Source organism: Netta rufina (genome assembly GCF_964035555.1).
Source record: "Netta rufina genome assembly, chromosome: 2".
In the NCBI taxonomy this organism is placed as follows: domain Eukaryota; kingdom Metazoa; phylum Chordata; class Aves; order Anseriformes; family Anatidae; genus Netta; species Netta rufina.
This window is the reverse complement of record NC_140124.1, coordinates 154,648,105-154,660,743: the sequence shown is the minus strand read 5'-3', so window position 1 is coordinate 154,660,743 and position 12,639 is coordinate 154,648,105. Positions and strand designations below refer to the sequence as shown.

At 38.3% G+C, this 12,639-nt stretch overlaps 1 protein-coding gene across 3 annotated transcripts in view; it reads left to right on the top strand.

Moving 5' to 3' along the window:
- TRAPPC9 (trafficking protein particle complex subunit 9) overlaps positions 1 to 12,639 on the top strand; it is a 451,894-nt gene that overhangs the window by 192,695 nt on the left and 246,560 nt on the right. For all 3 annotated transcript variants that reach the window (XM_084281391.1, XM_084281390.1, XM_084281392.1), the window contains one exon: positions 4,683 to 4,836. In XM_084281391.1, the coding sequence (XP_084137517.1) occupies positions 4,683 to 4,836 (154 nt within the window). The remainder of the gene's footprint in view (positions 1 to 4,682; positions 4,837 to 12,639) is intronic.

Below are 12,639 nucleotides of genomic sequence, written 5' to 3'. Positions count from 1 at the left end.
AGTCCTTTTTGGTGTGCATTTTGTCACCAGGATGGGGTAGTACTTCCAGTAAAGTTGTAACTCACGTTATGAGAAGCGGTGAAATGCACCATCCAGTGCCTTTTGCAGCTCTGTGCTGGTGCTTTACCAAGACTTGGGATAACTGTCATTGAAATGGCTGCTGTGTGTGGAAGGTTTGTCATCTTTCCCCTGTAAGTCATCCTGACAGGTGACGTGAGATGATACGGAGCAGCCGTATCATCAGCATTGCCAATGAGCTGACCTTTTCCTCTTCGTATACTTAATTTGTATTTGAATAATTTGCATCCCTGTAAGGATGCTTCCTTGTCTGAGTAGCTGTCACAGCGGCTTGGGCTCGTTTCATGACAAAACCCAGTAGTTTCAAACCACGATTGTTTCATTATTCATGAAAACTTGGGTTATTTTATCCCTCCTCCTGCACCAGCAAGGTTAGCCGGAGAGAAACAGAACCTGATTTGCATTGCAGGATTGCCTATTAAATATTTTGATATAATGCAGTGTTTTTATACAAATAGCTCATGATTTATTTAAAACTCTCCTTGTAGAAAATGGGGATAGCTACCCATGAGGCAGAGCAGGTTAAAATGAAACTCCAGTCCCTTTTCCCGAAGCAAGTGTATGTTTAAGCTTTTGGGTTTTAAGATCTTGTAAGTTTTCCCTCACACCTAATTACTGTGAAGGGCAAGGTACTGGGTATGCAATTATCCTTGCACAGTGTGAGCCATCGTTGTCATAGCTGTTGACAATAAATTGAATGCCTGTTTCAATCTCAATTGTCTTTTTTTTTTTTTACTTTTCTCCATAGAATCTGTAGGTTCTGGTACATTGCAACAAGCAAGGACAAAAATGGGGAGAAAAGAGGTGCAAAGAATTCTTGACAAGAAACATAGATTGTAAAGAACTGGAGATAGAAGTGAGAAAAGACCTTTACAGCTAAAATATGTTTTAGTTTCATTATTTAGATGCACATAGCACAGTGGCAAAGTTGGGTGATGTTCAAGACGTTGCCTTTCACTGCCTTCTGCTGCATTTGGGATAAAACCCATGTGATCTCTGCAGATCACTTAAAAATGAAACAAATCTTTTCTTACTTGGTGATTGTAACCCAATGGCCAGCTTATCTGTTTTCTCCTTCAGTCAGCTGTCTTCAGGCATTGTTCGTCCCTTCGTTCATACCTCACCTGCATCTCCTCGTAGGAGGAATCACCATATAAAAGTGAAGAAGCTGGCTTTGTGTAGGGGTAAAGTTTTAGGGATGAGTGACTGATTTAGGTTAAGGTATTTATTTTTCATTTTGATTTTTAGGTAAAGCCTTTCAATTTATTGCACATTCCATAGGCTGAGGAATAAATACTTGACACGAAATTCAGAGACAAAGCTCCATATGAATATTTTTTAGGGAAGCAGGAGGAGAATACCAATGGTGAAAGGTGTATATGCTTAAGAAATACTTAGGATATAATTTTGTCATGCTGCACCTTGAGTGTAACCATACTCTTGCAAAATGTTATTATGTTTGTTTTCATATATCCTGCCTACAGCTGTATTTGTAATATTGTTTAGTGTGATATTTTCTGCCTGTAGTTCTCTCTCTTTTACTCAGACCTCTCACTTTCCAGCAGGTGGGTATGTTGGGGGTGTTCTGTTTTTTTAAGTGACATGAGGTGTGTTAAAACACTATGCACAGTATAAATAAAAACATGTTTTTTTAACAAAAACATTGAGAAATTAATTCTAAGTACTAGGGGCCCTATTTACTTAAGTTACCATACCTTTGAGCTAATACAAGTCATTTCAGAGCTGTACAATGAAGTGTTATTAAGAAAAATCTAGCCTGTATTCCTGAAGCTGATGTGAATTTGTTGTAGACTATCGGGGGAAAAGTGCTTACATGCATATTTCATTTCCACACACAAAAAATACCATAGTGCCAGTAATGATTCATTAACAGAGGAATGCAATCTCAGTGCCTTCAATTAAATATTATTGGGCAGAAATGTTTTTCTACTGTAGTATTTACTTGGAAAAGTGTGGCATGGTAAATAAATGAGCTGTTTGCCAGGTCCATTGGCTGATGCATTCTAAATATGGTTGACTGTTCAGAAACTGTGATAATTTGTTGTTGAAATGTGAATATAGGTAACTACCTATGAGTATTTATGGAAGAATTTATGCAGTGCTGTATGTGTAATAGAAATTAAGTGCCGGGTTTGCATCTGGTCATTTACCACCAAGTGATGAAGTAATCTCAGAAACAAAGTTCTTGTTGCATCTCTGTTTTCTGCATGCATTGCCCATGCAAAACAGAGGAAACTTCACCTGCATTTACAGATTCGTATCATGCTTAAAAACAATAAGAATTGTTGTTGTTTTCAGGTCTGATTTTTTTTTTTTTTTTAATGCACAGATTGTGTCTAGGTGTTTTTCATTACATTCTTTATTTCTGGCTTGATTCCTGCAGTTTCTGTGATATACTTTTGGCAGCTCATTTTAGCTTTTTTTTTTTTATATGCCCAGCACTTGATGATCTTTGCATGCAAATGAAGAATTCGCAATGATCTCTTGCTGGAGAAAAAATAGCCAAGACAAAAACACCCCTTAGAGAGGAATAGATTAATTTCTCTTACTACTTTGATTTTTAAATGCAAAGATGAGCAAAGACACAGTCTGCAGAGGAGGTAGCTTATAGAAAGTAATTTTGCCACCTTCGTCTCAGTGCTGTATTTGTACTTTTTCATGATGAAGGTAGAGGAACGTTAATATCTTCTTCTGAGATGTCAGTTTTTGCTCAGGGTGAAGCATGATGGGCCTATTTTGTTTCATCTTTCCGCAGTAAACCTGATAAGCTTTAGATTATTCCTTGTTTTTTTGTAATTACTGTATCTTTTCTCACTTTTTTTTTTAAGGTCAGCATTCTGTTAAATTAATGCTAATTATTGAAAATCTCTTCTGGTCTGGTGGGATTTCAAAGTCCTTTCATGTTGATTTCTGTTACTAGTATTTTCCTTTTGGCGACGTTTGGAATTGGTTTCCATCTTTGATATCTGCAGAAATAGAGAAAAGGAGTAATAGTAACCCTGGGTGTTTTGTGAAATGCCCTTCTCATACCCCTCCTTTGATAGTAGTTGAATTTCCTCATGAATGGTTTTAAAAAAATAGTTGCTTGGTCTTGTGTTTTCTTTAAGAGCAAAGTCATCTCAAGAGCAATATCTTTTAATTCTTCCCTAATTATTTTTCTATTTCAGACGATTCAGGAAATTAAAGCTGTTTTGGCAGCACACTATATTAGATCCGCTATAACCACATTTCATGTGATGTGAGCTGCTCTAAATTCCCTTTTATATTAGATTAGTGATTCTAGTTTAACATATAAGTATTTAGTATGCATTATAGCATAATATATTTAATTTAATTTGCTTTTATGCCTCACCATACATTTAATAAAGCAATTATTTAACCATTTGCTACTGATGAATTAGACTATGATACTGAAATCAATATCGCCTGTAATTCATTAACATACATTAGGCAGGATTCAAGTATCTTCTCAAAAGAAAAGGGAATGGTCATATCTGAGCCCTAGTGCTGACATCGTTTGGTCATTCCTTCCTGACTTTTGTAAGGAAAAATTCCAAGGAAAAATGGAGGAAATGGGCTTGTAAAACCAGTGAAGTACACATGACTTTCTAAGTGTGTTAGTTTTTGTGTCAGGGCACACTTCTATATAGAATCATAGAATCAGTGAGGTCGGAAAAGACCTCCAAGATCATCTGGTCCAACCATCTCCTACCACCAATATAACCCACTAAACTATGTCCCTAAACACCAGGCCCAACCTTTCCTTGAACACCCCAGGGACGGTGACTCCACCATGGGCAACCTGTCCCAGTGCCTGACTGCTCTTGCTGAGCAGAAATGTCTCCTCATTTCCAACCTGAACCTCCCCTGGCACAACTTGAGGCCATTCCTGGTCCTGTCAGTGGTTACCTGTGAGAAGAGGCCAACCCCCAGCTCCCCACACCTTCCTCTCAGGCAGAGAGCAATGAGGTCTCCCCTGAGCCTCCTCTTCTCCAGACCAAACACCCCCAGTTCCCTCAGCTGCTCCTCACAGGACTTGTGCTCCAGGCCCTTCACCATCTTCGTAGCCCTTCTCTGGACACGCTCCAGGGCCTCGATGTCCTTCTTGTAGTGAGGGGCCCAAAACTGAACACAGTACTTCACTTGTGTATAGGTTGAGATTAATAAATAACTTCTAATAGTACATTCATCAGCATTTGGCCCAATTTTGTTGCTTTTTTAGCACCTGATAAGCACACCAAGAGCATTTACACGCCAAGAGTAAAGGCAGATGGACACCTGCACAGCCACAGTGAGTTGCAACAGCAAAACAGCTAACTTCTGCACTACTCACAAAGGCATTAAGATGCTAATTGATGATTTTTTTTTTTTTAATCTTATGATCTTGAATGGACACACTTCTGTTTTCATTAGCATAAATCATGGGGGTTATCAGTCCATAGGCCACATGCCCGCGAAACAAATACAGTATAATATTGTAGTGCTTGGTTTTACAATGCTCTGCCTTTTCTGCAGAAGTAATATTTGTAAAATTGTCATAGTGAGACTCCTTTTTTCCCCTCTTTCTTTTCCTTTTGTTACAGTATGGCTATCCAAGTTGACAAGTTCAATTTTGAGAGCTTCCCCGAATCTCCTGCTGATGGGACACAGTTTGCAAACGAAAAGCAGCTGGAAGAAGAAAGACAACAGGCAAAAGGTCTGGAGATTAACAGCAAGCTGGATATTTGCTGGAAAATTATATCCTTTCATAAATACTTGCTTTAAAAATACATAAATAGATGCCCTATGACATCTTATTTTATAATTCAACTTACTTTATAGCAGTGTTACTGAAAAGAAAAGTAATTAGAACGATGAAGCTTGTAATAATTATAGACTGTTTAAGGTTAATTGTGCTGTATATTATTTAGATGGTGTTTGGGTCTTACTCTAATGGCTTTGCCTGAATCATTGAGCCTGCCACAAACCCTGTGTGTTTCTCCTAACATTTAGGGAACTGAGGAAGCATAGTTAGGGTTGATGAGTAGTAGTTTCATAGGGTCAAATTTTTCTATGCTCTTCCCCACACCATGTAAGGGAATCATAAAGAGAGATGTGAAGCTGGTTTAATGAGGTTTCATATATTTAATTAAATATGAGCAAATCAGAACACATTAGAATAATTTATTTCCAAGTCCTTTAATAGATGCCGTTGTATATCTTATCTTGGGTAGCTGTTTTAAGGCTTAGAAAGGACTTCAGTGATGACTTAGTCATCTTAAACATCAAATCCTCCTAATCGTTCTAAATGCAGTAGAATATTCCCTCATTATTAATAATAAGAATTTACATTAAGAAGCTTTCATATACGTTCAGTTTAGAGTGAAAACAAACCAATGGTGTTTCTGTAACTTACATTACTTCCCTAACTCTAAATGCTTTGCTTGTCAGAAATACGCTTTTTCATGATTGTCATCAGGGAAACATTCTCTGCAGCCAACAGCCCCCCCAGCCATGTGTTGATACTCGGCATCCTTCAGGAGATTTATGTTTTTCACTCAGATCATCCTCACATTAGTGTGATAATGGCTGGCAGGAAATGAGAGAAGAGTGGCAGTCAAATCATGGTTTATCTTTAGGGATGTCTTTTTGTGCTTTTAATTGTACTTTTATCTAGTGATCTGAAATGATTTTTTTCTATTCCTCATTATTAAGGCGGCACAAAGCCGTACAGGATTAGTCAAAGGCAAAACTTGAGATATAAATGAGATTCCTAGTGCCTAGTTCCATCCAGACTCCCCAGGCAACATCTCAGAAAGAATTCCATTTATGCAAAAATGTCAATATTTAATCAGAACTCACTTAGAAAATTTCTCTTTTATGGAAAGATATAAATATCCTTCGATAGCATAGTTGAATTCTTATGTCGGAATTGAGTGCATAGTTTTAATAATTTTGTCAGGGTGTAAAACTACATTCTCATTCATTTCTGTTGCTGAGCAACACTGTTTACATCCATGCCGTGTTCTGTATTTGAACCCAGCTCTCGATACCCAAACTGTCATGGCTGGCATGTAAATCTGCCCTTAGAAAACTAAGAGAATAACAAGTGAATTCTCTGTGTTAAATTCAGTGCAAGCTTTAGTTTCTGTGCTCTTAAGTTTTATTATGAATGTTTAGTTTGTTCCTAGAACCAAAGCTATTCTGACCTAAGGTACTGAATTACACACATGTATGCTTAAAAATTCTTGAAGAAATGTGTGTGTTGTTTTCATAGAATCACAGAATGGTTCAGGTTGGAAGGGACCTTAAAGCCCATCTAGTCCCAACCCCCTGCCATGGGCAGGGACACCTCCCACCAGCCCAGGTTGCCCAAAGCCCCATCCAGCCTGGCCTTGAGCACCTCCAGGGATGGGGCATCCCCAGCTTCTCTGGGCAGCCTGTGCCAGGGCCTCACCACCCTCTGAGTGAAGGATTTCCTCCTAATCTCTAATGTAAATCTCCTCTCTTATAGTTTAAAACCATTCCCCTTTGTCCTGTCATTATCTTTCTGAGCAAAAAGTTGCTCTCCATTTCTATTATAAGCCTCCTTTAAGTATTGAAAAGCTACAGTAAGATCACCCCGGAGCCTTCTCAGCCTTCTTTAGGCTGAACATCCTCATCTCTCTCAGCCTTTTTCTACAGGAGAGGTGCTCCAGCCTTCTGATCAACCTTGTGGCCCTCCTGTGGACCCTCTCTTAGCACATCCACGTCCTTCTTGTGCTGGGGGCCAGGCTGGTTGGACGCAGCACTCCAAGTGGGGCCTCACAAGGGCAGAGTACAGGAGGACAATCCCCTCCCTACCCTGCTGCCCACCCCTCTGGTGATGAAGCCCAGGACGCAGTTGGCCTTCTGGGCTGCAAGCACACACTGCTGGCTTGTGTCAAGCCTTTTGTCCACCAGAACCCCCAAGTCCTTCTCTGCAGGGCTGCTCTCAATGAGTTCTTCTCCCAGCCTGTACTCCTGTCTGGGATTGCCCCAAAACATTTAGGTGTAAACAGGTGAAAAAAATGTAAAAAATAAACCAACAAACAATTCTCCTCACACTTCTGCTAAATTTGAGAAACTTAATTTCTCACATTTATGAGCCAGCTGTCCTTCCACCAGACTAAGTTGATGCTGGCCAGCAGATCTTATTTCAGACACACTTGTGGAAAGATAAGCTAAGAAATGGACGGATAGCTTAACTGTGTGAGCTTTGTTTTCCTTCAGAGGCCTGCGGCGAAGAGATAAAAAGTATTTGCAGAAATGCAAAGGGATATAGTTGTTTTTATTCCTTACTAGAGAAGGAGTTCTTGCAAAAGCCTTTAGAAAGGTAAGAAAAAGCAATCTCTTTGGTATCTGCCATTATTGAACTACGTTGAACTCTCCGGCTAATCTTTCTGTGCTAAACATATGCATGAGAATATAAGTATGCTTTAGGGAACACAGTTCAGACTTTTTTTTTACAAGCAGTCTTGTATTGTTTACGAGGGAAGGGGTGTATTATTTAATTTATTAGAAACGAATAAAAACTGATGTGTGCTTCTGTGAATACAGCGAAGTGGAAAAATGAGTTGCCATGGTTAGAATTTGAGAGATTCAGTGTTCATAAGTAACCACAGAAAAGTTGGTAAGTGTCTCCTGTGTCAAGTATTTTTATATTTTAAATATAATTAGATATGTGGTAGAAATGATATAGAAGGAGAGTAACTCAATTTCTTACACTTTTTAAGGAAACTAACGTCTTGGTAAGAAGCTTACAATTCCTTAAATTATTACAGTATTTTGTAGTTATATGAAAGCATCCCACAAACAAAGGTTTCAGATTTAAATGTGTGGATGCCTTTGAATAGAGTGGAATTAGCTCAGTTGGAAGGGATCTACAAAGATCATCAAGTCCAGCTGCCCTGGTGCAGCTTCCTGCCATTCTCATGTATCCAACTTTGTTGCCCTCCTCTCCTTGCTTTCAAGGACCTTTTGTTCAGGATGTAGCGAAAAATTATACAGAACCCCTGTAGGGCCAAAAATAGTTCCCAAATAATGAGGACTTCAAGTTGCGTCTGAATGTCTTGAGGAGCATCAGGAATATCTTCCAGTATGAAAAGCACATTTTATTCATTGAAATATTCATTGAAATATTTTATTCATTGAAATATAAAATACATTTTATTCATTGAAATATTCAGGGTTTCGAGAGATTTTTTTTTTTTTTTCAGTGCTTCATTTGTGAAAGTATTGTAACGCTTGATCAATTTTTATATACTTTTGGAGGGCTGAAGGCAGGAGGTAAAGACAACGCGGCGGTATATTATTCAGTGTAACCTCTGTACATTTTTGATAGAATGAAAATTAGTCAGAAAATAGACCTTCTTCTGTGAAAGCTTACTGCCATGCCGTTTCAATTAAGAAAAATTCTGAAGTAATTTAATTTAGAGTGTCATTGAGATTATAGGTGTATTGAGATAATTTAAATTAAGAACACGCTGTCTTGTTTTTTAGCATCTGGTAGATGGCATCTGGTATCAGCTTAACAACCAAGGTTTGTTGTTTTAACACAGGATTAGAACAGATGGAGCACATGTAGTATTAAGGTGGCTAATATTTTCAACTTATGCTTCTCTTCATGTTTTCTAAATATTTTTAAACAAAATTTATGTTTTCTGCAAGGAACTTCTATGCATTCTGTCTTAAGGATCTAGGCATCTGTACTAAGAGTTCTTTAAAGGTTTTAGAGTGCTGTATCTGTTGCTGAGTGCTGTGTCTTTTTATGTTCATACCACTACTCTGTACCTGGTTTCTTCAAACCCCTGAGCTAAGAAATGTCACTTCTGCCATGTGGAAGATGAAGGGTAGGTTAAATTTCTCTTTGTGCTCTTTACCACAGTCCTTGTTAGACCCACCATTGACTATTGCTCGTCAGGATATTGGATTAATCTCTACCAGCTATGTTTTGACTGAAGAAATTAGGATATGTTCAGACTCATTTCAGAGAATTTGGTCATTTTCAAGTGATCCTTGTTTTCAGAAAAACACATGAGAATTTATCAATGTTCAGCTGGCTGAAGGGATTTTTTGTAGGGATCACTGAAAGGTTTGCCTAGGGGCAACTTCGCTAACCATCAAGAGGTTATTTATGCTTTAGTTTTATATCTAGTGTTTTTTGGCATAATTTGCTGCTGTGTTTTGAGTGGTGTATCTCCATCCTGTAGCGCTGGGTGCCTCTTCTCAACCCTCTCCTGATCAAGTAAGGTAAGAACACCTTTGCCAGCAGCCTGTCTGGTCTACTGAGCTTGGCTTTAAGCTTGATACTTCACAAGATGGACACCAAAGCCTCTAAAATAGTGGGAGAACAACAGAGAAGAGACAAGCATGTGTGGGAGAATGCGGATGCCTGAATTGCCGAGATGTGGAAATACCTTGGAGGGCAAGGATGTCACTCAGAGCATTCTTGACAAGGTTGGGTTGGAGTTGGTCTTGACAAGTTGATTGGAGCAACCCTACTGATTTCAACAACAACGAAGGAAATTCTTGCAGCTGGAGTGGAGCTATTTTGTGCATCAATATAGGCTAGAAACGAGATGGCTAGAAAAAAAGCACGTTGGGTTCTGCTGGACATCATCATGTATGGGTCAGTGTTGCACTTGTGTATTGATGAAGGCTCACTCTGTTCTGTCCTGCACAGGTGAGAGTATAGCCAGCAAGTCAAGATAAATGACTGTTATCAACTTCTGTGTCTGCACCTGGAATACTTTGTACTGTTTTGATGTTTGAGTGTGATGGAGATACTGAAAATACGATGTAGGAGGCCAACAACATGATGAGGGAGCTGTAGCACACAAGGTGCAAGAAGAAGCTGAGAAAAATGGCCTCTTGGGCCTCCGGTTTCCAGAGAAGCTAAGACTGTGTTGGGATCTGGTTGTTCCCTTCAGGTTCCTAGGGGATGGCTGTGGAGAAGACCAAAGCAGACCCTGCAGGATGCCCAGTGCAAGGATGAGATGACTATAGCAAGGTGCAGCAAGAGAAATTCCAGTTAGGTACCGGGAAGAAACCTTGTCATGGTGATGGCAGTCCAGCAGTACAACAGGTTGCCCACAAGTGCTGTAGAATTGCTATTCTTGATGATACTGAAAAATTCAGGACAAGGCCTTGAACAACCTGATATAATTTTGATGTTTTCCACCCTTTGAGCATAGACTCGGACAGTAACCTCTAAATCTGGCTTCCATTTTGTGATTTGCACAGCCACGCGGTGGAAAATTCCTCTTCCTCCCCCTGTCTCCTGCTTCTCCCAGGTTTGTTTTCAGACTGAGAAAATTTCTGATCTTCCTAAGAAAAAAATGCTGTTTCAGTGAAATGAGACGGTAAAGTTTTGGATTCACATTGATAAAAACATCTGGGACCTCACACTAGCAGCCTTTACAAATGAAACTTCCAGTGCTACCTTAAATATCAAGCTCCATTTTTAACTTTTCTAATAGTTAGACTTTTTTTTTTTTTTTTTTTTTTTTTTTTTAGCATTAATTTCTGTGATTTATATGAAGCCTGTCCTATTTTAAATGTTTTCTTACAGGTTTTGAAATTGCAGCCTATGTCTCCTCCGATTTTTCTTTTCTATATTTAAACCTAATTGCCAGCTTTTTTTTTTTTTGTCTTTTTCTTCAAACCACATTTTCTTTCCGTCGCATTGCTATGTTTTTCTCAATATGTGGAATCCAAAGCTGGAAGCAATACTTCAGGTGAGGCTTCTCATGAAATAAAAGCTGCATCTTCCATGTTTCAGAAGCAATGCTTGCTCTGAGAAAAACATGTTTTCTTTTCCAAGTGTCCTATATCTGATTGATTTTGAGCATATAGTTCCACCTGAATAATTATTCCCAACTTGCCTTTATGAATTTGTTGACTCCTTCCAGTTGATACTTGGAACTTTTCTTCCTTTAATTTCATCTTTTAAAAGTCCCACTCATTCATTAGGTTTCCACATCTATTAGGTTTTCCACATTTTTAAAAGTCTCACTCATTCATTAGGCTTCTGAACACTGACATCTTTTTCAAATACATCAATTTTATGAATGTGTTTGTATTTCATCATCTAAATAGCCAATCAAAATTTTGAAATGATTATGTATTGGACAGAAACTTGAGTCATCTCATTTGATATGCTGTCTGGGTTTGACAGCAAACCCCTGGTAACTGTTACTGAAATTTACTTTTCTATTTGTTTGTTCTGACTTCATCTTGATCATAATTATGAATTGCCAGTTAGGGGAATATTGCATGTTGTGGCATTTTTAAATCATTATAGATAGATTTCCTAAGAAAAACTTTATTTGAATGGAGCTTTACATTCCCATACAGCTTCTTAGCATCAGCAATTGTTTGCAATAGTAACTTTTAAATTTAGGTACCTTAATAACTGCATGTAATTAGTCTTAGTAATAAAATACCACAATAATAGTAAAGCAGAAAGCTTAAAATATGACTAAGGCTACTGCTATAAGTAAACTGTGTTCATTAATCATTTAAATCTGTTTTTCATTAGTATAATCTTATTTATGAACATTTGCTAATTTGTTTATGATCGTGAGCATGCTCCCACCTGTATTTATTTGCAAAAGAACTCAGAAATATGTTAGTGAAAATAAATCTTTGTAGAAGGATGCAAGGTGTGGAGTGCTGCATAGCAGAGAGAAAAGAAAGTCAGTAATTTTAATACAGAAATGTTTTTTAAAACTCTCTTGTATTTTTAAGCTGCAGGTTTTAGGTAACAATGCAGAGTTATAAATGGAGGCACCCAACCACACATTAGGCAACCAAGTTGGTATAAAAATCTAACGTTTTCCTAGGGGAAATAACCAATTCATTTGGTTGTCATTCATGTTTTTAGTATGAAACAGTTTACATCATACACAATCTGTTGTTGCTAAAAAAAACAACATGAAATGAAGGTGTCTACTCTGTAAAATTATTATTATTATTTTTTCCTCAATAGTATCTGGTTGTTGTGTGTTCATTGCATCCGAGGCCCGCATTGAAACTCATTTTCTTGGCCAACAGACAAAGTCTTGAATTGCCAAACGTGAGTAGTTGCAGCGGAAACTGGGAGTCATCTGTTTCATTCCAGGCTGATGCGTGTGCTGTTAAAAACAAAGAATTTGCTCTTAGAATTGAGGCATTTCAAAATGGGACTGCTATGGAACAGCAGGTTTCTGATCACTGTGGCAGGTCACGAAAATGTGTGGAGGCTTATTTAGGGAGATTTAATCTACAAAGTCAGACTTCAACAGCCTGTACTTCTGTTTATCTGAGCATTTTTTTTTCAATGACTTTTGCATTCTAGATCATGACCTTGTCATTCATCAGGTTGCACTTTGAGCAAAGAGTGGAACCAGCTGATTTGCTTTAATTGGCAACCAAAGGCTTGAAATTCAGTGCTCTACGTGCCCGCTAGGCATGCTCAGACCATCCCACCACACCGAGTTTCTTTGTGATTCTTCAGTGATTTTTGTCTTTGAGGCTGCCTGGCAGCAAAGTTTTACCTGG